The following is a 24,606-nucleotide window of genomic DNA, read 5'->3' on the forward strand; positions in this document are numbered from 1 at the left end:
GTCGTGAAACAGTAATGTGTAAGCATTATTGTGTTTCGGTCTGAAGGGCACCGTAGCAAGTTAAATTACTGGGCAAATGAGCAAATGAGACTTAACATCTTATGTCTCAAGGTGACGAGCGGCACTTCATTGCAATGGGCAGGGCGTATCAATTACGTAATCAAGTAATCAGCTGAACGTCCTGCTCGCCTCATCCCTCATTATCATAAAAAAGTAGTCTCTACTCTTGTTAATGTTAATTAATTCAAAAGAAATTTGAATTGATACTTTTTAGCATTTTTTTGCGTTTTATCCGGACATACGAACAGACGAACGGACAAAATATCTATCAAATACTTTTTGGGTTCTGTGTTTGTGCATCATATAAATATTCAATGTAGTTATAGTTTTTACTGAGTCACTGATTTTATTATATTGTGTATAGATTATTGTTTAACTCGTAAAACTTCGTATCTCTGACAGAAATTTACATATTAATTATTTTTCCTTTGACTAACAAACAATTACTGAATAGATTTTTTTCTGTTTTCTTTCTAGAAAAGAACATCTATCACAACATGTCCTCGTTTGCGGAGACAACTGGTATGAACTACCTGAAGAGTCAGGCAATCGACTTTGTCAACTACAACAAGAGACAGATGTCCCGGATATATCCTAAGGGTACCAGGGCTGACTCCTCCAACTATATGCCACAGGTAAATGCCTAAAATGTTGCATTATCAGACTACTACTATGAGTACGGATCACAACAGCGCCTATTTCTGCCGTGAAGCAGTTATGTGTAAGCTAGTGAAATTACTGGGCAAATGAGACTTAACATCTTATGTCTCAAGGTGACGAGCGCAGTTGTAGTGCCGCTCATTTTTGTGTTTTTCAAGAATCGTGAGCGGCACTGCATTGTGATGGGCAGGGCCTACTCCCAATCGCTACCAATTATCATCAATGGAACGTCCGGCTCGTCTCATCCCTTATTTTCATAAAAAAAAGACCATGGTATTTTCTCTGATTAACGCGAGTGTTACATTTTTAAATAAAATACTTTTTAAAGGATTAAAATGCGTGTAATTGTTACTGTAAAATTCGAAATTGTATTTTTTGAAAGTAAATTCCTTTCATTCAGGTGTTCTGGAACGCCGGATGCCAGATGGTTTCTCTGAACTTCCAAACATCCGACCTGCCGATGCAGCTGAACCAGGGCAAGTTCGAATACAACGGCAACTGCGGGTACCTCCTGAAGCCGGACTTCATGAGGCGAGCAGACAGAAGCTTCGATCCTTTTGCTGATGCGCCGGTAGATGGTGTCATTGCAGCGCAGTGTGCTGTCCAGGTATGACTCTTCAGAAAAGAGTGCTTTGTCGAATATTGTACAAAATTGGAAATCAATCAATAAAATATATCAAATTTAAATTAAAACTTTATTCAATGCAAATTAAATTTGTAAACAAAATTTATGAACGATGCGGGACTCGAACCTGCGACCTCTCGCGCTCCTTGTGAGCGCCCTTCAACTGAGCCAACCGTTCGAGTAACGTATCGTTCATAAATCTTGGCATGTCTTGTTCAACTCTCAGGCTGTGGCTTCATCTACAGGATCTGCTTTGCTCTTTCAAATCTAAACAGATGTTTAGGATTGAAAGAGCGACATCTCAAGTCAATTTTCTAATATGCAAATATTGGGCTTGAGCAGATTATCAACAGTAATGTATAACTTCATTTAGCAGAGAATGAGGCAGCCGTCTTAGCATACCTACAATGATACATCAGAAATATATAAAGTTAAAAGAGTGTTTATACTGGCAGGTGATAGCTGGGCAGTTCTTGTCGGACAAGAAGGTGGGCACCTATGTAGAGGTGGACATGTACGGGCTGCCGTCCGACACCATCAGGAAGGAGTTCCGTACTCGCATGGTGCCCGCCAACGGACTCAATCCCGTCTACAACGAGGAGCCCTTCCTTTTCCGAAAGGTAAGCTTTTTTATGACAATAAGGGACGAGACGAGCATGACGTTCAGCTGGTGGTAATTGATACGACCTGTCAATTACAATTCAGTGCAGTTCACGATTCTTGAAAAACCCCAAAATTCTGAGCGGCACTACAATTGCGCTCGTCACCTTCAGATATTATAAGAAGTTAAGTCTCATTTGCCCAGTAATTTCATTAGCTCGGCGCCTTTCAGACCGAAACATGATAATGCTCACACATTACTGCTTCACGGCAGTAAAAGGCGCCGTTATTGTACCCACAATCTAGCCGGCATCCTATGCAAAGGAGCCTCACATTGGTAAAAATGCCTTTAGTCGCCTCTTACGACACCCTTGAGCCTGAGACTTTCGTATTCTTTTATGCCTCGGGGAAGCACAGGGCAGAACAAAAAGAGAGTTTACACAGTAGTACTTGGTAGCAGAATTATTTCACATTAAAAATACTGAGTTGGCCAATATTACTGTAACACTGAATTGTCTTCTTCATTTTTATCATTTTTATCAATCGAAAGACGTCCACTGTTGGACAAAGGCCACCCCCAAGGATTTCCACGACGGTCGGTCCTGCGCTGCCCTCATTCAACGTATTCCGGCGATCTTGACCAGATCTTCGGTCCAGATCTTGACCAGATCTTCGGTTCATCTTGTGGGGGGCCTACCAACACTGCGTCTTCCGGTACTTGTTCGCCAATCGAGGACTTTACTGCCCCAACTAAATTGGTTGTGGCCGAACTTGTAAACTGAACTGGTTGTGGACAGGTGGTTCTGCCCGACTTGGCCGTACTGCGGTTCGGTGTGTATGACGAGAACGGCAAACTGCTGGGTCAGCGTATCCTGCCGCTGGACGGTCTCCAGGCGGGCTACCGGCACATCTCGCTCCGGACTGAGGCTAACTTCCCCATGTCGCTGCCCATGCTGTTCTGTAACATCGAGCTCAAGATCTACGTGCCAGATGGCTTTGAAGGTACGCTACGGCTTTAAGCTTAAGCGAAGGCGTAGCTAGGATTTTTTAAGGGAGAGCAGCGTAGACAAACCAAGAATAGATCTAATGTAAATATGGCAATCTAGTTGCCGCTTTGTTTTTTTTTATGAATAGGTACTACGGTTTGTGAGCATTTCCCCCTCCCCTTGCCCGTACCTCGCTTCGCCCTTGGGTATAATAATCACGTGTGGTGGAATGTTTGTCTGATCTTGCCATCCCTAGTCTTCACAGTTGTTATTCAAAACTCTTAATTGCATGACTTCGGGGAGAGTCCCTGGTGACTCCAGATATTTGGCCTGGTATGTGGCCACACTCTATAGTCTAGAACGATATGTGCCGCGGTCTCCTCTACCTCCATGCAAGCACTGTCGTTGACACCTATATTAAACAGATTATTGTTGAAAAGGCCATGACCCGTTGTTATCACATGAGTTATTTTACATAACCTTGTGTGTTTCACCAGCACTCGAAGAAGGAGCTTCTATCTAGTTCATTAGCGCATCGTTACCTCTCGAAACACTGTGAGCCTTTATTTATGAAAATGTTATGAGTACGTAGTTGCTGTTATCACACCACACCACTAGGAAACGATGATATGATTGTGAGCTTGTATTACTGATTTCCTATCTGTTAGGATGCGGATGTACTGTCCTCTACCTTTCGATTCACAGTAGCTATAAGGGCTTCTATGATACCCTGGATTGATACCACGTTCAAAAAAGTGCGTCCTTGCTGCTGACCCATGCTGGTCTTTGATATAAAATAAGAGTTTTTGGGGTTCCGTAGTCAAATGGCAAAAAACGGAACCCTTATGGATTCATCATGTCTGTATGTCTGTCAGTCCGTCCGTATGTCACAGCTACTTTTTTCCGAACTTATAAGAACTAAACTGTTGATACTTGGTAAGTAGATGTATTCTGTGAACAAAACTGTTTGAAAACAAAACAATAAATTTTGGGGGTATCTATGTATAGGTCTTCAAAAATGATATTGTATTCCCCCCCCCCCCTGTAACTTCTAAAAGAAGAGAATAACAAAACTAAAAAAATAGAGGATGTAAACTTCCATCGATAATTGATTTGAACGAGATCTAGTTAGTAGTTTCCTTTAATACGTCAGAAATCGTTAACCGCAATTTAGGTTTCATTGAATCAACTCAAATATAAAATAATTATAATGTTTACTTATCAATAACTTAATTTTTTTAACTAACTACTTAACTATAATTACAACGTCGATCAAAGTAAGAACGAACTACACACAACTACACGAACTACATACAAGAACATTTATTTTATATGCTTGCTGCTACGGAACCCTTCATGGGCGAGTCCGACTCGCAATTGGCCGCTTTTTTATATTATGTGACTTGTTGTAGACTTCATGGCGGCACTGTCGGACCCCAGAGCGTTCATGGGCGCGGCCAAGGAACGGACAGACAACATGAAGGCCATGGGGATAGAAGAGAGCGGGCCGGAGAAGAAGCAGGTCGAGGAGAAAAAAGAAGGTAACCCACATTGTATTCATAATCATATAACAGTTATGGGTTACTTAATCACAACATGCGCTCACTGGTCGAAGTACTTCGTATCTGGAGGACTCAATTTTTTTTATGATATTAGGGACTATGTCCATTACAATGCAGTGCCGCTCAGGATTCTTGAAAACCCCAAATATTCTGAGCGGCTCTACAACTGCGTTCGTCACCTTGAGACATAAGATGTCAAGTCTCATTTGCCCAGTAATTTCACTAGCTACGGCGAAACACAATAATGCTTACAAATTACTGCTTCACAGCAGAAATAGGAGTCGTTGTGGTACGATTACTATCTAGCCGGCATACTGTTCAAAGGAGCATCCCACTCAATTATTATTAGAAGTGAGTAAATAATAAAATGGAATACATAATAATGAGATATTTACATTCAAAATACGAATCTTTCTACCATGCATTAAAACGGTTATAAAAAAGAAACACTAAGGATTTGACATGCCTAAGTTATCCTCAAGGTCAAAAATCAATCAACTAGGGTTAATTAAGCTAAATTGATCAGAATACCATACATTTACAGCTGCAATATTTGAAAAATGAGGGAAAAACTCTCGATGAACGCTCTTTTCTAACATACTCAAGAAAAACAGTAAATAAAAAAAACTAATAGAATTATGAATATAGTAAAAATAATTAAAAGAATAATTTATCATAAATAAAACTATAGAGTATAAAATAAAATATAAATTACATCTTCTCCATCAAATACAGCGCCATTTATTTCCGAAGCCGTGGTCCCAATTGTATTCTTTCAAAAGTTAAACTTTATAACGCGTCAATAAATCAATCAACACGTCGTTGAAAAAAAAAATCAAAACATGTCAAGTCATGTGCTCAAGGCATCATAAGAGCAAAAATTTTATAACCATTATAGCCTACGCAGATTAAAAATAATTGAAAGTATTACTTCAATATTACATAGAGAATAAACCACATAAAAAAAACTAAAAACAACCAAAAAAGACCGTCAAATTTTGGAACGATCAGTCAATCGACATTTAAGCAAGCATTACAAAGCCTGCCCCGTGAACAATAAACATAATTCCTTTCGTGAATTATTTTTCTTTCTTAAAAATAAAAAAGCTTGTAAATCCGCTAAATATAAATCAATTAAAAAAAAAACAATTAGCAAGCCAAGCCCTGCAGCTTCTGTAGCAGTTCTGTAGTAGTGATGGGATTTTCACGAAAGTAATCTAATTTCATATAGCACACAAATGAATCTGAGTATGTCTCAGATCTATTTTTACTAACATCGACAAAGATTTGAAAGATATAATAATATATAAATTATGTGAGCGACTCTCAAACAAAGGGTGCTCAAATCATCTCGTTGCAAACCTTCACAGCAAGGTTATATCGTCATCACACTGCAGCTAGACTTGAAGCGGGTTCCTCTGTATTAAACACAGATCCCTCAAATAAAGCAGTAATTTACGTTAAAGCGCGCCGAGATCGCGGACCTGTGTGATATTTTAAGATGGATCGTGTGGTACAAGTGATAGACTTAAAATTAATAATTATTTTAACAAAAAAATATTTTTGAAAATTATCCTCCCAAGGCTCTATTAAAAATAGTTATAGAATATGGGCTTCTTGCATAAGCCGTATTTATTTTTTTATTTCGAAAACTACTGCATCTATTTCATAAGTAAAGAGGATTACGTAAAGAACAAAAATGATCTTAAAATATTCTAATAAATCTATAGCTCGTTATTTAAGTACTGCCAACTCATGCGTAAATGCACTGCAGAAGCTGTACACAATTGATAATTTATAAATAAGTAGCAGTCGCAGATATTAACTGATTTTTATTATAAACTACCTAAATTTTTTCGTAGTAGTACATTCGTTAATCTCTTAGCATTTTATTTTATTTCGTAGTAGTACATAGTAGGAAAAATTCATACGTTCATAAACACAAATGTTTCCACTACAATTTTACTTGTATTTTTCATTCTATATATATTTTTATCTATATTTAGGTACATCTTACTATAACATAAAATATTTTCTTAATGAAACCACGCCACGAATCGAACGTCTGCCCCTAGGCTATTTAATGAGTTTATTTTATTGTAACGAAATTATATTAAAAAAAAACATCGAATGGGTGATAGATTATGACGTTCAATAAGTGATTAAAAACCCTATTTTAAATAAAAATATTCAGTCTTCTATTCAATATTTTCAATGATGTAACTTTTTATAATGTCCCGCTATATCTTATAACCCACACCACGTAATAAAGAACGAATCTCGCAACAGATAATATTTAGCCGCAAAATAGCTCAATGAAGTCCAGACATTCGCGCTACATAAGCGTTTGTTACATTCAAAATGTGTGCGTGATATTGTGATTCCTCGTCATGAATTGGAAAAGTAAAGGTCTGATTTTATTACTTAATATTTATCATATTAAACATAAATTGTGTAACAGATGGTTAGCAATAAACGTGTATACAATGACTATTATAATTTAAATCGATATTACTTATGAAATAGTATATATTTAATTTCATAAGCACGTAACTTGGGCCTGCACAAATATGATATCTATTAATCTGAATTCAAAGATTTACCCCCTTATTCAAAATAGTCTACTAACGTAAGGAATTCCTAATTCTCACTCTGTCTTCTTTTATTGACCTAAGTCAGAATGAGAAAAAACGCTCCTTAGCGGCTGTTTTAAGTTAGCGGAACATTATGAATAATGGGATTAATGTAAAGAAAATATTAACAACTGATGGAAAAATGGAAAATTTGGGTGAAATATAGTGCTTTTTTATATATACGTACTGCGATTATTATTCTGAGCAATGAACGCGATGAACTTAAACACAATTTGGTATTTTATTTAGAATACTTTTTAAAAAGAGGTTAATACTCAGTTACTAGTTTCTAGCAGTTATGGTATTAACTTTTAATTATTGTTCGTAATAGTTTATTATTATTTTGTATTTAATTAAACAAAATAAACAAAGCCATTACGGTAATTATATTTGTTGTTTAGCATAAGTCCAGGAAATATATTGGAACAATATTAAAAGACGTTTAAGCGCTCTCAAAGCGCAGGTCCGTCCACATAATATGGAGTAGGTATTGCTGTCATCTCTGGTCTGGAGCACCCCAGTATCAACTTAACCGCGTGCAACACAGAGCTGCTTGTCTTCGATTCAACCGCATTTATCACGGGGAGTGTTCCGAAGAGCTGTTTCACCTGTTTGATATCTGCCCACCATGTGGATGTGTGGCATTCGTCTACACTTACAATTCTTCCACGTACAACCAAGCTGTGAAATGATCTTATTTGTGCAGTATTTCCAGGACTACCGTCCCCCACGTGGGTACCTTCAAAAACGCGTACCTACACTTTTCGGAAAGGCCGACAGTAGCTCCTGTAATACCTCTGGTGTTGCATAAAATATCGGCGGCGGTGATAACTTAGCACCAGGGGAGCCGTACGCTCGTTTGTCCTCTTTTTCCATAAAAAAAAGTAGAAAGGCATGCTAGAAGGTTCTAAAAATGTACACGCATGCCTTTACCATACCATAGAGTAGGGATAAATACTTATGTATAAAGTATTACAAAAGAATGTTATTACTGCATATTTGAATGATTAAGTAACTACTTAATTGAGCCATCATCATACAAGAATGGGCTCATTTGATAATGAAAGGTGATCTCCTCGCCTAGAACAGTTGCGAGTTTCGCAAACTTCGCCAACAGAAGCAAGTTAGTACGATCCATCGGGAAATAAAAGGATGTAAAGTACACACCAAAATGACAATACCTATCAGTTTTAACAGACATTAATAATTATAGTTAATTGTTACTAAGAAGTTTTAATTCTAATGATGCATTCATTAATCAATTGTTCTGTTGAAGTCTAGTCAAAGCAACACAGTGTCCTTGTGCGGTGTTTCCGGGACGATACGACATGGGTAACTTCAAAAGCGCGTACAAGGTGTAAAGGCCGGCAACGCTCCTGTGATTCTCTGGTGTTGCAAGAGATTGTGGGCGGCGGTGATCACTTAACAACAGGTGACCCGTACTCTCGATTGTCCTCCTATTCCATACAAAAAAATACGTTCATAGTCATGTTCTGGAATTCGGTCCTTAAACTTAACAGAGAAGGTAATTTTGCCACTCGGGTTCAATTTTTTATCATATGATATACCTATTAAATATTAAAGGTACTTAGTTTGCTTGTTTAATATTTTATGCGAATTCTGTCAGTGCAAGCGCGACTTGCAAATCTTAAAATATCTGATATGAAATTATCACACTACGTAAATTGTTACTTTTATAGATTTACGAGCGTTTGCTTTCGAAATGTACAGTTTTATAATGTCATTGGTATCTTTCACCGTGTTCGAATTGGTTACAACTTTGCGTTCGCCTGATGTACTCGTAGTCGTTGATATAATCACCACCGGTTCATCCTGCTGTCCAACGCGAAAATTCTACCAGTATTCTTGGATATACCTTCTAGTATGCGTTATTTTGTAGTTAAAAATCAAATAAAATTATGTATTTATAACAAAAAAATATGTATCTACTTTTAAGAAACCTGACAAACGTATTCGTGTAAAACTACAAAGGTCTGCCAATTATTATTGAGAAGATAAATTTAATTCTATTTGAGCGTAAATTATAATTTCAATTTCTTAATATTTAGAGCCGTTAGTCTTTGAGCCGATCACGGTGGAATCGCTGCGGCAAGACAAGAACTTCCTGAAGACTGGCAAGAAGCAGATGAAGGATGTGGAAGCGATGAGGAAGAGACACGCCAAGGAGAAAATGGTTCTGCAGAAGCAACAGTGTGCAGCGCTTGAGAAGATGATTAAAGGGAAAAAGTAAGTGCCACAAATGATGAATTGTGCAGGGTATTGAATATGTATGAGGTGAATTCCGTACTGATTTAAACTGATTTAGTCTGTTTTAGAATTCGTAGTGCTATTTGTTGCATTCCCGTGGTTGTACAATCTATTAAGTCAATTGCTTAAGAACATAGATCTATAGTGACTGTATCTTACGAATGATTGCGTTCCTATATGCCGTGATGATTAAGTTTCATCATTGGTAGAGAACTAAAGATGAAATAAAAGTATGTAATATGTGATTTATTTTTATCTTTCAGCTGAACACAATAGCTGCTTGATTCTGTGTTGTAACTAGATTAAAATCTTTCAATGTCCTATATGTTATTTGCATAAATACATAATTTTAGTAATTTATGTTATGTGATTAAATCTTATTACAGTAATAATAAGGCCAAGGAAGTTCAATGCATTTCATAAAGATTTTCGTTTGAAACGTCACATATTTTCGTTTCTGGAAAGATCCCTGGGAAAAGTTTTAGTTTTTTTTTAATGAGGAGAATTGTCGAGACGAGCATCTCGTTATCCTGATGGTAAATTATGATATGATTATAAGCAGTTGCTTGACGGCAGAAAGGAACCGCTGTGATATCTATATACCCGGTATCCTGTACAAATAAGCCTGGTAAATAAGGTCATTAAGAATCCAAAACTATTTAAAATATTTCGATATATTTTATCGATAAATAAACATGCAGCTGATACCCACCATTTTATGTTGACAGTGACAAACGACTCCTTCACATTCTACCTACCACATTCCATATTATCCAAGGAAATTGTAGAATGTCGCAAAATACTAGAAATTAAAAATCATGAGTTTTAATGGCCATACTGTTAGGTGAACTATGTATGACTCAGATAATTCAAATTATTTCTGCAGTCTATAAATTACGTTTGATTACAGTAAAGAACAGCTAAGTACTGACGCATCGTTCCGTTCACTTGTGACGGAACAGTCTGCAGCGTGGAGCGAGCTGGTGGGCAGGCACCGCCGCGAGGAGTGCGCTTCAGCACGTACTCGCCTGGATGACCAGCGCGAACTGCTCAAGAAGATGATGGAACAGACCCAGCTAGCGCAGATGAAGCAGCTCGAGGCCAAGCATGAGAGGTACCTAAGGAGATATGAGGAGTACTTTTCCTCAAAATAACGTTTTCGACATAACTAAAAGGTTCTTAACAAAAGATATTTAAATCTTTGTGAAAAATAAGATATAAACTGCCGAACAGGCTTTTTTTTTAGGGTTCCGTAGCCAAATGTAAAAAAACGGAACCCTTATACATTCGTCATGTCTGTCTGTCTGTCCCTGTATGTCACGGCCACTTTTTTCCAAAACTATAAAAACTATACTGTTAAAACTTGGTAAGTAGATGTATTCTGTGAACCGCATTAAGATTTTCACACAAAAATAAAAAACAATAAATTTTGGGGGTGCGTAAAACATAAAATCTTAGAACTGAAACTCAAATCTATGGATAGGTCTTCACAAAAGTATTTTTTAATACGTATAAATGATGAGAGCTCATTTGCACTGTATGATTTTGAGCAAAGATTTTTTGCCTTTTCTATTAAAATAATTTAATATCATTTTCCATTCTATATAACTTTTATATTATGTTACTTGCTGCTACGGAACCCTTCATGGGCAAGTCCGACTCGCACTTGGCCTTTTTTGGAAACATTTGTAGACACCATATAAAACTAAATCAAAGTCGATAGAAGTAGAGATAAAACATGGAATTCCTAAATAGAAATTATTCTGTTACAGAGAATTAAAAGAACTGAACACGCGTCAAGCTAAGATAAGCGTGGAGACCAGCAAAGAGGTTGCCAACGATAAGACGCTGAAGACTAAACAGGAGAAAGACAGGAGACTGAGGGAGAAGAAGCAGAATAATATCAAAAAGTTTATGGATGAAAAGAAGGTATACGATGATACAAAAATGTTAGAATTTGCGTGAAAGAGTAGTAGTATTTTTACTACAAAGGCGGGTCCTGCAAACCAGCATAAATATTTCTGACGTAAAATCGTGATGGACTACTATTGTGTAGGTTCCAAGGGTGAGGGACAAATGAAATAACTCTAATCTCACCATGATGGTCGTATTGCTATGTGATTGGCGTCGTATGGCACCCTGCACCGTAGGTCCTTTTATGATACATTATCACTCAGATTGTATTGTCACTTTTATGGAAGCTGTTTGCCCTTAAAAATAGATCTTTAAACTCTGCAATACATCAGGCTTAGTCAACTTCCTGATCACTAGAATTTTCGCAGAGGCGTAAGATTTGCAAACCCTTCACGCGAAATCCTTTATTTTGGGTCCACCTGATTAGGGATAATTTTTACTGTGGATTGTGGAAAGAGAATCACCAAAGATATTAACGCCTTCATGTACATTTCAGACGCAGACGATAAAACAAAACCGCGAGAAGGAGAAGCTAAAAGTAACGCACGACAAGCAGGTGGAAGAGTTGTCCAAGGATATCGATAATGTGAGTGTGGACAGATTCACGCGAAACACTTATATCTCGCGAGTATTTTTTATCTTTCAACACACACACACACACACACATTAACATACACACACATACGCACACACACACAACACACACCCTAAATTATAATTATATTATAGTTTATATATATTTTTCTGTTCCTAGTAGAATCTTGAGAGAGAATGACACTTACTTTTCTACTCAATTGTTGAAAAAAGGTGTGTATCATCTCACTCTCCTATTTTTAGGCTCAGCGAAGCTACTAAAAACCAGATAAACTGGATTAATTTATATACTACTAGTTTACTATCTGTGGCAAGACACACTAAAACCATGTTTATTTATAATTAGAAAGTAAGATGTGTTGATTAGTTAGTTAAATATTATTATTTATTAGTTAAGTAAATATTGTGTAAGTTTAGTGTTTTTAATATTGTAAAAAGGTTTGGCCCGTATATAATAAATAAATAAATAGTTACTGTTGTCATCATTAGTTGTATAACCACCATTGTTAGTCACCTTAAAATATGTTGATGTTTGTTTACATTGCACAACTGGGGAGAGATTGACCCCCATGTCACGGACTGTCCTAGTTTGGGAGTCGAGGGTAATTTTAAGCCAAATTGTATTTTCTTTTTGCAACAAATAAAGATTTATTATTATTATTATTTGAGCTGCCACTATTCAATTTAAACGGCTAGGTTTTATTCGGGTTGTTGTTTATTGATTATTGTAAATATAGTTTGGGATCGCATCCTAAATGCAGCTTGTGGGCAATTCTTATGCCTTCAGTACAATTTTTTTTTAAATAAGAAGTGTTCTCTAAGCGTGCGTCTGTCATTAAATTTTGTCCCGTTACTGATTACCTACCAGAGGAAAGTAACCTTCCAAAATCCTAACAATGTTCAGACGATTGCCAGACAGATGAAAAAGTGTGTGTGTACTTATGTATGCACGCAAGAAGTTATACTTCTTTGGCCTAACAAAGCAAAAGTCCTTTAAATTATTTATTAAAGTAAAACTTCTTTGGGCGTGACTTGGGGGTAACTCAGAATATTAACCGGAACCGGAAGTACTAACGTTACTTCCGGCAGAATTTTTTTAAACATTATAATTTAATGGTTTAATTAATTTTTTCAAATTGCTCAGTAATATTTTCTGAAAATCTCCAAGTGTATTTGTTCATTTAAGACAAGTACTTTGTAAAAAATAATAAATAAAAGTTCTCAGTCTGACGTTTGCGACATTACAACAATATTGTAAAAATCTTGCAACGATGGCTTTGACAATTAATTATTAAATAACGAATAGGTACGGCTTTGCCTATCTTAATATTGGACGAAGAAACCAAAAAAAATTAACGAATGTCGCAAACGTGAGAAAATTTAAGGAACCAACTTCAACCTGTTACTTTTGTGTTACAATGATGCGCGCGCATCTTAAAATACCACTCTCATCATTTTTCTATAACGCGCCTAAAGAAGTATAAAAAACTTCTCTTCCTTTAAATTTATAAACCGAATTTAATTTTAGTTTTACCGGTCAAAGCTGTTTGTCCCTATCATACTCGACTCGTGAAACGGGGTCAGATATTTTATCGCAGACCGATTACGCCTTAGCATTATAATAAGCATTGTTTCATTTTAAACAAAATATCATTAATAATAACGAGTACAAATAACAATGATATTTGCAGCTGATCGAGCTGTACAAGATGGAGGAGTCTGAGTTCGATATGGCGAGTAAGGCGGAGTTCTTCGCATGAAAATACCCCGACATTGCTCGACTCATAGAGCAAATCATTTGACAGGCAAATCTGCACTAAGACGGGGATATAAACTGCAAGGGACAAGTGGATTCAAGTGTATGTGCACCTGTTTACACAGACTATATTTTATAGCAATTATTATCTGATTAATCTGTGGTAGTTGTAGTTAATCTGTGGTTCGTATTTGAAATACGCCGTATTTAGCACTCTTTTGTAACAGTACCCAGGAAATGCTAATATTAAAAAATTTGTGTCTAGGTATTAATTAAGAATGGATGATACATTAATTATTATCTGCATAACATGTAATTAACAGCAAAATTCAATCTACTTTATTCGAATTTCCCGCCAATTTATAGGTATAAATGTCACGGTAGTTAAGATTGTTGATTCCTGATTTAAAATGAAAGCATTACTCAACAAGAATAATAAAGAGCGTGGCTGAAATAGATATACCGACGCCATTTTGTGTCATTTGTATCACTGGACGAATAATAAACATAGTTAATATCGTTTGGTTGTTGACAAAATACCCAATAATTATATTTACGTTTTGTCTAGTGTCTTAGACTTAAATTATAACTCAGATGAATTCATTGCCCAAGGCTAGGAGAGTAGAGGCAAGGAGAATCATCTCATATGCGAGAAAAGTTGAAAAAGTATCGAGCTTATGCTGTACATAACAGTTCAAAAAGCTTCCACAATGGCGCTGGTGTAGGCACAGGATATGGTATGAAATAAAACGTAGTGATTATATTCTCTTTGGTATGAAGCATGGTGATTGTGGCAATTATTGTAAACGAATTGAAGTATGCCGAGTTAAAAAAATTAATATTATTGTCCACTAAAGTAGTTAATTATTGAAAATTTCAACAACTTACGTTGTACAAAATAATGTAGTAAATATAAACTTAAAGAATTATTATAGGTAAACGTGCAGCTAAAGTGATTAGTATTATTTTATATTTGGCGCTTCTTTTAAGATTTACGGACACTTACACAGATGATTCTCCTTACCTTCTATACCCTAGGCAAAGCGTCCAACTTTAAGAAGTCACCCAAAGCTGACTGAAGTAATTAGTAAATAATTAGTAATACTAATAATAATACACTATTCACCATGTTCGACCTCCCGAGTAGGGTAGAGGTCAGGTAAACACACCGAGTACTTATTTACCTCTTTCAGTCACGTTCAATATAAACATGAAATTTGAGTCAGGAACTCCCTAAAACTAAGTAAACAGATAGATAAATTGTTTACTGTTGTTTGGTATTGTTGTGTTAAAAATAATTATACTTTATTAATATGTATTTCGTTATTTTATATAATATTTAAGTTAGTGACAGAACACTAGTTCTGTACAATGTCTACCTGTTTTGTCCACCATCTGACCAAATGACAATAACAACCCTAATAACATTATACTGGGCCCTTTACCATGACACTGGAGATGAAATTTCTCATGTACAACAGTACAGAACATCACTGCTGTTTTCCGGCAGCAATAGGCATATCTAGTTCGTTGTACACCAAGGGGAGGGCGTTAGCGATTCCTAACGAGGGTGCATTTTGTACACACGGGACGAAGTCGAGGGCCTCAATGTACCTTAGTATTGGAATCGCATTTCTCTCAAGTGATGTATGTAATGTATTCTATTGACATATTATGACACTGGTCAATTAACAGTTACATACAAATTATGCGACAGTCTTAATTTTTTTATAAATAGGCTCTTTTAGAAGAAAATTGATTTCTGCGTGTAGTTTGTAAAATTGATATTTATTTCTAAATTAAAAATAATTTGTAAAGTTTACATATTATATTGTCAGATAATATTTTATACATTCTGTCACCCTTAACGATTACGAAATTTGAATAATTATAGTTTTTGGTTTTTTTACGGAAATATAATTAGGTATTTAAATACTAAACAGGCCTCCTAGGTTCAACGCAGTGGACATTGGAAAATTTTATATCTACTAACAATTTTTTCTTTTTAAAGTTTCAATTTCCACATGGGTACCTACCTACATTGTTAATAATAGGTAAGGAATTTTTGCAAAACAAAATATTTGACTTTTGACTATTGCAATCCTTTACATATTTACATAATAATTATTAAAATTTGAAATTGTTACTTTTTATAGTGTAACAAATCTACCTGACTAGTTATAAATTGTCTAATATTTCATCTAAGAAAAAGTAATACCAGAAATATTATATTATAGAACCTTTTGTATGATACCTTCTTTCTGGTTGATGATGTAAAATTTAATGATAAAATCTTATTTGGAAAGCATCAGTAAGTTTTATTTTTATTGTTATAGTTTGAGTATTTAGACATTAAACATAAAATTTTGTGTAAACTTTACACAAAAAAAAACGTAAGAGTGCCTTACAATGTAAAGCATTCTTTCGTTTTTTTTTAATTAAATTTACGTATTTAGACATTTATAATTGTACCCGCTAATAATAATATAAATCACTTCTTGTATATATTTTTTAAGTACACTAATTGTTAAAATAATATCAACACAGAAACTTTTTTTTTTTTGGAAATATTCGGTATTTATGTAAGTACCAAAGCAAAGCATTTGCAAAGTTATATTTCCATGCTATCCTTAATCCTTAACTCCAAGTTAAGCTTGACAATCTTCTAGTATTATCGACGTAGTAGTATGAAGGTGAAATCTTTCATGGCAATAATATTATTTGATGAAGAAAAGGTTATTAATAATGTGGACCTTACCAAAATGTGTGTCACTATGAAAATACATTGTATGAATGTATGCATCATTCCATAATCATTCAACCATTTAGTGAGGACCAACTATAATTATCGTATAACTTAACATTCATCATAACTTACACCGGTCCTGTGGCAAAGTTAATTATGACATTGACCTAACTAATGTCGATCCACCAAATTCCACAATATTTTTGAATAAGCCCTAAAAAAATCTCAATCTAAATTTCAAAATATTCTTGATAAAGTTATGTATCTATGTAGGAACTATCATAACTATAATGTTAACACCAGGGACAAACATAAACTTATAATGCCTACTACTCGGCTAAGTCGAGTTAGTAAGTCTTTTGTGGGGCGTTGTATATGCTTTTACAACAGGATCCCAGATAATGTTCAAAACAAATCTATTACGAAATTCAAAAGAATTGTTAAAAAACGTTTGTGTGGTAAAGGTTACTATAACATAAATGACTTTCTCAATGATACCACTGATTGGGAATTGAGCGAGTGCCCACAGGGTAAATAATAATAAGTTTTATTGTACGATTTTACATTGTAAACATATTTTATATAAAAAAATGAAGCCCGCTGCGTTTGTTGCTACCGTTCTTCTCAGGTGTGAGGCATACCTTTTGGAATGGGTGGTAGTTTTGACTTTCAATAAGTGATTTTATATACCATTTTGAATAAAAAATATTTGAATTTGAATTCAAACCCTACTGAGTTAGAGCTAATCTGCTCTGCCTATCGTGCCATCAGTCCAACTTAAGTTTGTCGGGGACAATAACAAACGAGTCAGAAACATAACCTGCGCCATTATTGATAATGAGGTCAATGACCGAAAATAACTCTGCTCCACGACCCTTATATATAATTAATTACAAATAAGTACTTAGATATGCTTAATTCAATAAAATATTATTACAGATTGCAACCTACATTTGAAGTTTTTTAAACTTTATTAAATTAATGCTTTAAATAAATTGTTAGATATGTTTTTTATGAACCTATACCTATACATCTATCTATTCTAGTCAATTTGAATCTAGCTTGATCCTGATAGTAAGTACTATGTTAAATACTACTTGTAAGTTATAATTTTAATGTTAGTTGTAAAAAAATCCTTCAAGTTGAGATACTATATTTTTTGGTGAAATAAGCAGTTTTGGAGTAAACTGTTTTCATCTACTAGATCGTTTCAAAATAATATGTTGATTTTGATGACAATCGTGGTATACGTACTTTTTACTATATTAGGTAGGAATAACTATAGACAGATAGGTAAATTATATTTCGCGTAGGAAATTACAATATAGCATATGAGAACATTAATTTAGAGTAATTTCTTATTTTTAGTATGAAATATAATGTTAAGTAGTATTAATGATATATTAATCTTTTAAACTTTGTACTAAAGGACGAAAGTGAGACTAATTCGATAAAATATCTGTAATGTTTTGCTGTTCATTTAATAAATTACAATCATGTGAAAACAGTATCTGATTTCACGTAGGAATTATTCAAACAGTCTTTTTCACATCGGGATTCGTTTAACTTGAAATAATTTTTTCGTAAGTTCCACAGTTCACAGATTTGCTCGAAAATTCAAACAGTTTATAAGTATGAATTTATTTCAATTGGCTTTTAGTATATTATAATGTACTCTGTGCAATTGGCCTATAGTATGAATAACGAGGCTTTAAAGGACTTGTGTCTTAAGCCCTAATAAATTTAAAAAACAATTATAACGAATACTCGTGCATACCTTTCTGTAAAATAAAAGTACCTAGGTACCTATTGAAGTGTTTGTCATAGTTTTACTAAGCACATGTTAAACATTAATTAAAATTTAATTGCACCTTTTAAGGGTAGAATTTGAAGTCAAGAATATTTAGTAGGTACTAGGTGTCTTATCACTTGACTATGTTACGTAACGACACAATCAGCCCCTGTATTTGAATTGATCCTATTTGAAGCAATAAAAAAGGACTTTTTTAGATAATGGTCGAAAAATTATCAGCTCTTGTGAAAATATTCTAATTCATTTTAACAATTTTCTAATCATTTCTCTTGTCTATATTATATTATAGTTATACCAATGTTTGATTGTCAAACTTGTATATAAGTACCTGTATTGCTGACCAACTCTATATTATTTTCGTTTAAAAATTTATAAAATTAATTTCATGCTTGTAGTGAAGATTTTACTTCACAATAAATATTATACATCAGTAATTATGTAAAGCATATATTCTAAATTTTAATGTAATAAATTAAATATTATTATTTTTAAAACATTTATTAACATGTGTAGACTATTGAACATTAAACTAAAACTAGTTTATGTTATTTGCAAGTTATCTGTTGAAACAGTTTTAAATTAATGTATATATTTAAGTAAATTTAAAATGGCACATACACACTATCAATATAAATATAGTATAACTTTAACAAATATATATGTCTATTTCCTTTTTGATAAAATATCATTTATTATCAATATCATTATTAGCAAAAAGACCACCACCATAATTCATCAGCATTGTTTGAGAGTGTTAAGCAAAAGAGAAATAAACCTTAAGATATTAATTTTTGGGGGAAAGGAATTGAACTAATGATTGTGTGTATGTGCCAAATGATTATTGAAATAAAATTTAAACTAATGTTGACTTTAAATAAAATAAAATTTATGTTCCAAACATTTATTTACTTCTAAAGTACAATGACTTAAATAAACTATATGAAATCTTATCTACATTTTATTTACAATCTCTTAATAGTTCTTATTTTCTTTCGCTCTTCATATACTTGATACTTCTTATTTTCTTTCGCTCTTTATACAGACTTTCTTGTTGTACTGAAAAAAATTTGTGCTCAGTATAAATCCTATTCTGTTCTGTAAAATTACTGTCATGTTAAATTAAGGATTAGTCTCCGCTGCGCTTCAACTAGATACCTCACTACCTAACAACAATAGCTTTTTTATTACGGCAACTATTAGATGCTTGTGTGAGTGGCATCTTTCAAATTTTGTAACATGCGCTTCGTGTTATTTTACTTTGAAATTAATAAAATACTTACTGATGATATGTTATCCCAGTGTCTTTCTTATTTCTTGTAGTATCATTTTAACAAAGTTTTACAATGCAACCTGCGGCATTTTAGTGTCAATTAATTGCAAAATTTAACTGACCATATGGCACATCAACATCACACATTATTTGATACTGGCTCAAGTACTCCCACTTGGGCGTAGTATTAGTTGCCAGACTTTGCGACTACGCCTGCGGTATCTAGTTGGAGCACAGCGGAGACCAATCCTTAATCTAAGATTCTGTTCATGAAAAATTTTGTTCTTAAGAAAAAGAAACATTTGTCACATGTAATACCAAGATAACTCAAAACTGGTGGGGTTTTTTTATATATTAGAGTGGGAATGTGCTGCTTTCTTGAAGTTCCAAGGGTTGCTCAAAACACTTCATCAACATTGTTTTACTGGTCATATGACATTTAGTGATCACCGCCACCCATATTCTTCTAAAACACCAAAAGAATCACAAGATAGTTGCCTATTACCTACTAGTACATGTTTTTTTGTTGAAGGAACCCATGGTATTGTCCTGAAACGCCCAAAAGCTTTCACAATTTGGTTATACATGGTAAAAAATTAACTTGAATAAGTACTAATATATAAACTATCCCTACTAATATTATAAATGTGAATGTAAGTTTGTTTGTTAGACTTTCACACCTAAACCACTGAAGCAATTTTGATGAAATTTATTACAGAGATAGACAAGAGCTTGGGAAAGGACATGGGCAACCTATTATCCCGAATAAAAGGCTTGGCGTTGTTGAAATAGGGGGTGGATTTTTGTATGAAAGATCGTCAGTATCGAAAATAATACAACGAAAATTTGTATTTAGGCACTTGATAAGAAATAAATAATGAAAATTCTATAATTGGTAGCTTTTAAAAATTTATAAACCACAGCAGTTTCTTGTGTATTATTTGCAGTGAGTATATTAAACAATAAAAATTGCATCCCAAAGTATGTATTGCACGCGCACGAAGTCGCGGATATAATCTAGTATAATTATAACTTTAAATAAATAAAATACATTTAACATATCCCTAAATCAAAACGAATGTGTTTGAAATAAGCTCGGTAAGTTTAAATAGCATATTTCACAAAATTTAAGTCGAGTAACATATTTTTTTTTATAACATCAGAGTATTTAGTTTTTCAAGACCTTATACTTACTGAATGGGTCAAAACGAATGAGCTCCAATTTATCAGCTAGCCTCTCTCTTATATAATTGAATTTATGTCCAGATACCATACTCTCCATGAGCACCATAATGTGTCTGAAACATAGAATAATCATTACCAATCAATTGGCATTCAAAAACTGTATAATCATACTGATATTTTACAGAGACTATAAGTATCAAAACAATTTATTATGTTTTTAAAGTGATAACCTCACTTCTAGGATTAATACACAAATAAAATTTGAAAACAAAATTTTATGAACGATGGGGGACTCAAATTCACAACCTCTGGTGTTCCGTGCCTGGGTAATAATTTATTTAAAATCTCAAATTTTATTTGTGTAGTATCCTAGAACTGAGGGTTGAAAAACAAAACAAATTGTTTCTATTTACAAGAGCGACATCTCAAGTCAATTTCCTAATATGCAAAATTGCAAATATTGGGGTTTAGCAGGTTATTAACTTTTACAGTTAGATCCTGTAGATGAAAGTACAATCTGAGAGTTGAACAAAGCAAACAACGACGTGTGTAATCGTTGTGACGATACGTCACTAGAACGGTTAGTCAGCACTGGCACTGAACGCCAGAGGTTGTGGGTTCAAGTCCCGCATCATTCATAAAATTTTGTTTTCAAATTTTATTTGTTAATAAAATGTATTCCTAATAATGCACAGAGCACTTAAGAATACTGTATATGGCCACATTACAATGTATATAAAAAAACAATTCAGAAGAGATTTCTCTGGCATTTATTGCATAGCTGTAATCTAGTGAAAAAAAATCTGTCTTATACATATACACTTTTTTTTATGAAAAATAAAAATAAATATACACTGCAGCAGGGGCGTGCATATCATATAGGCAGTGCGTACCTCCAGGGCCGTGCATTGGTTTTCTAGCAGGGTACACACTGTAGATCTAACTAGTCGAAGTTGAGCTTTAGTCCTACAGTACGACATTACTTGTATGAAATGCTGCTTGCTTCGTATATGCAATCTGTAGACTGCCTACCGTAGGTAGTAAATTAACCTTAACACTAGTGCTATATTTATTTAGGTTCATAACAAGGTAGGTACTGCCTCATTGCCTATATGATGTGTATGCCCCTTTCTACCTTCTGAACTTTACCTTATAAATATAACACTAGTGTTAGAGTGAATTCAGTTTAATTTGGTTCCGTTATTTTATAACCAAATTTCTATTGAACAACCACTCATAAATGCACACCACTGAACTGAAGTATTTCCACCACCACAATGGGTAACACTGAAATCTCATAGAACACTGCTTAACAGTATGAATTTTAATGACAATAAGGGACAAGACGAGCTGGATGTTCGGCTGATAGTAATTGTAACTCCCTTCCCATTACAATTCAATGACCCTGAGGATTCTTGAAAAATACAAATATGGTGAGTGGCACTACAATTGCGCTCATTTACTTGATAAGATGTTAAGTCTCGTTGCCCAGTAATTTCACTAGCTATGGTGCTGACCGAAAACCAATGCTTACACATTACTGCTTCACGGCAGAAATAGGCGCCGTTGTGTTACCCATAATCTAGCCGGCATCCTGTGCAAAGGAGCCTCCCGCTGGTAACTCCTTGTGTTAAATCCGAATTAAAACTTGATGTACCGAACATCAAGAGAGTGCTTCTAATAAATTTAATTCAGGTTATTCCTGTCCCTAAAAAAGTTTACAGTATTTTTACCTGTGCTTTGTTATATTAAGTTATTTTGATATAACCTCAATATTATGGTTATGCTTGTTGATTCTATTGCAGCTTTAATATAGTTCAGGGTAGTATGATCTATTATGATTGCCACTAGATTGAATTGAATCTTATTATATTGTTTGCAGTGAGCTGATGTATCTCAAGTGGTTGAAGAATTGCCACCACATTCAGAAAGGATGTGTAATGGGGTTTCATTCACACTTTTACAGAATCTACAATCTCTGAGGCCTAGGATTGAGAGGTGTTTGTTTTGTCTGCAGTGTTATGATGTGTAAGAATTCCCTGCTTAGCTATACCGCCTCATGCACAGCCTATTTGTTCAGGCTTATATTACGGTTTTTGAATGAGCTAAATCCGGAGTATTGGTCCAGAGTTTACTTTACTTGTGAACAAAGGGTTAATTTAATAACTTCTTGGGCCACCAATTCTTACAATTCATCATCAGCACATAATTGCCTTGTTGCACAAAGATATTGTTTTTATTTACTTTTGTGGACTACTTCAATGGCATCTTATTTTTGCCTATCAAAGCATCACTCACCGTGTGAACATAATTATTGATGTATTCATTTACCTAATTTTATGTCAGTATCATAAACATCAGAGATCTCAGAGAGTCCCAGGAGATTGGGACAAATATCCTGTTAAACAGAATCACAGCTGTGACAAGTGACAAATACATTCACATCAAATTATATTTATAGTCACCAAATAGGACACATAGCTCATGGTCCCTCAGAGGGCAATGGAGAGGGCTATGCTAGGAGTTTCCTTTTGAGATTGAATCAGAAATGAGGAGATCTGTAGGAGAACCAAAAATACCGACATAGTCGAAATGATTGCGAAACCAAAGTGGCAGTGGGCAGGGCACATAGTTCAACGGACAGATGGCCGTTGGGGCAGATACCGGAAGATGCAGACCCCCCCCACAAGATAGACCGACAATCTGGTCTTTTCAAATAATTATTATATTCCGTTAATTAGTAAGGAATTTTCATATTGACAAGAAAGATTAACAGAATTAACATTGGAGATTTAGGCACTAAGAATATAAATCTATTTCATTTTGGTTGACATATTAAGTAAAGACTAATTTTGTTTGAACACTAGTGATAGTAGCTTTTTCTTCTCCATAAATATTATCAACTGTCAGGAGCATGCAACCCTGCACTTATCTGTAACCAAGACTCTTGACTACTGAACATTAGAGCAGAAGTGTTTTGCCAAGTAATTTCTAACACTACCACTGCTTCGAAAACAAATGGCGATCTGAGAGAGAAGCGACACAAGAAACTCTTAAATTAACTTCTTCGATAAATAATTTGTAAAAATTACAATAAAGGAATTGTCACTATCTGATCTGCAACACACACCTCTTCTAACGTGATCTGGTTGATTCTGGTTCTTCTAAGGTTACTATGGCATAAACGATTTTCTTAATGACACCACGGACTGGGAATAAAGCGTACACCCTCAGGCTCTTTAATTATAAATGTTTATTGTACGATAGCACATTGTAATCCATGTTTTTTATATTTAAAAAAAAGCCCGCTGAGTTTCTTGCGCCCATTCTTCTCAGGTCTGAGGCAGTCTCTTTTGAATGGGTGGTAGTTTTTTAAGTTTAATAAGTGATTTTGAATAAAAATATTTGAATTTGAATTGCTGTTAGAGACTTAGAAACCTTCGGATATCTATACTCACTTGCTTTTGGCCTTTTTGAACAGCACATTGGTTAGTAACATTATTGTCTCTGAAACAATACTGTGTAGCAAAAATTTTAAAATTAATACACAAATCCTGTTGGGTTTTATCAAGTTAATACATCATTTCAATATGAGTGAATTAATTGAATTTGTTTATTTTGATGATCGATAATGTTAAATTAAATAGAAGGAAATTTCAAACTTTAATAATGAATCTTATCGTTTTCACTGAGTTTGTCACTGTCAGACATGAGATAAAGTCTGTACTCTGTCAGTCTGACTGATTCAGAGCACAAAACACTATAACACTAACAAGCAGCCAGAGCAGGCTCATGAGAGAATTCATATTTGAGATTATAATGAGAATTATAGCAAATAGGTATGGTAGGAGGGCGTTTTCGTTTAATGAATCATAAATTCTAAGCATGATATAAAGTGAACATTTAAGTAATGTACGAAAATGTATTCCACAGA

The 24,606-nt window shown here is 34.4% G+C and overlaps 2 protein-coding genes across 3 annotated transcripts in view; one reads left to right on the top strand and one right to left on the bottom strand.

Annotated features, from left to right (window-relative positions):
* The window catches only part of LOC126964490 (1-phosphatidylinositol 4,5-bisphosphate phosphodiesterase), a 92,217-nt gene extending 73,050 nt beyond the window's left edge, over positions 1-19,167 (top strand). For both annotated transcript variants that reach the window (XM_050807643.1, XM_050807642.1), the window contains exons 13-22: positions 538-695; positions 1,121-1,327; positions 1,801-1,965; positions 2,743-2,947; positions 4,344-4,472; positions 9,196-9,373; positions 10,305-10,508; positions 11,167-11,323; positions 11,805-11,894; positions 13,594-19,167. In XM_050807643.1, coding sequence (XP_050663600.1) covers positions 538-695; positions 1,121-1,327; positions 1,801-1,965; positions 2,743-2,947; positions 4,344-4,472; positions 9,196-9,373; positions 10,305-10,508; positions 11,167-11,323; positions 11,805-11,894; positions 13,594-13,662 — 1,562 coding nt within the window. In that variant the 3' untranslated portion in view covers positions 13,663-19,167. The remainder of the gene's footprint in view (positions 1-537; positions 696-1,120; positions 1,328-1,800; positions 1,966-2,742; positions 2,948-4,343; positions 4,473-9,195; positions 9,374-10,304; positions 10,509-11,166; positions 11,324-11,804; positions 11,895-13,593) is intronic.
* LOC126964589 (39S ribosomal protein L33, mitochondrial) lies at positions 19,103-24,380 on the bottom strand. Its single transcript, XM_050807790.1, has 3 exons — positions 24,131-24,380; positions 20,682-20,785; positions 19,103-19,273 (listed from the first exon to the last, which is right to left on the bottom strand). Exons 1-3 carry the CDS (start codon positions 24,169-24,171, stop codon positions 19,200-19,202), a joined length of 219 nt encoding a protein of 72 aa, XP_050663747.1. The 5' UTR covers positions 24,172-24,380; the 3' UTR covers positions 19,103-19,199.
* Positions 24,381-24,606: the final 226 nt, after the last annotated feature.

The sequence above is a fragment of the Leptidea sinapis genome, chromosome 5 (genome assembly GCF_905404315.1).
Source record: "Leptidea sinapis chromosome 5, ilLepSina1.1, whole genome shotgun sequence".
In the NCBI taxonomy this organism is placed as follows: domain Eukaryota; kingdom Metazoa; phylum Arthropoda; class Insecta; order Lepidoptera; family Pieridae; genus Leptidea; species Leptidea sinapis.

Coding starts and splice junctions, on each gene's coding strand:
- LOC126964589 (XM_050807790.1), bottom strand. CDS start 24,171: ATGTTACTAACCAATGTGCTGTTCAAAAAGGCCAAAAGCAA. Junction 20,786..24,130: donor TTCAAAAAGGCCAAAAGCAA/GTGAGTATAGAT, acceptor TCTATGTTTCAG/ACACATTATGGTGCTCATGG. Junction 19,274..20,681: donor CATTCGTTTTGACCCATTCA/GTAAGTATAAGG, acceptor AATTTTTTTCAG/TACAACAAGAAAGTCTGTAT.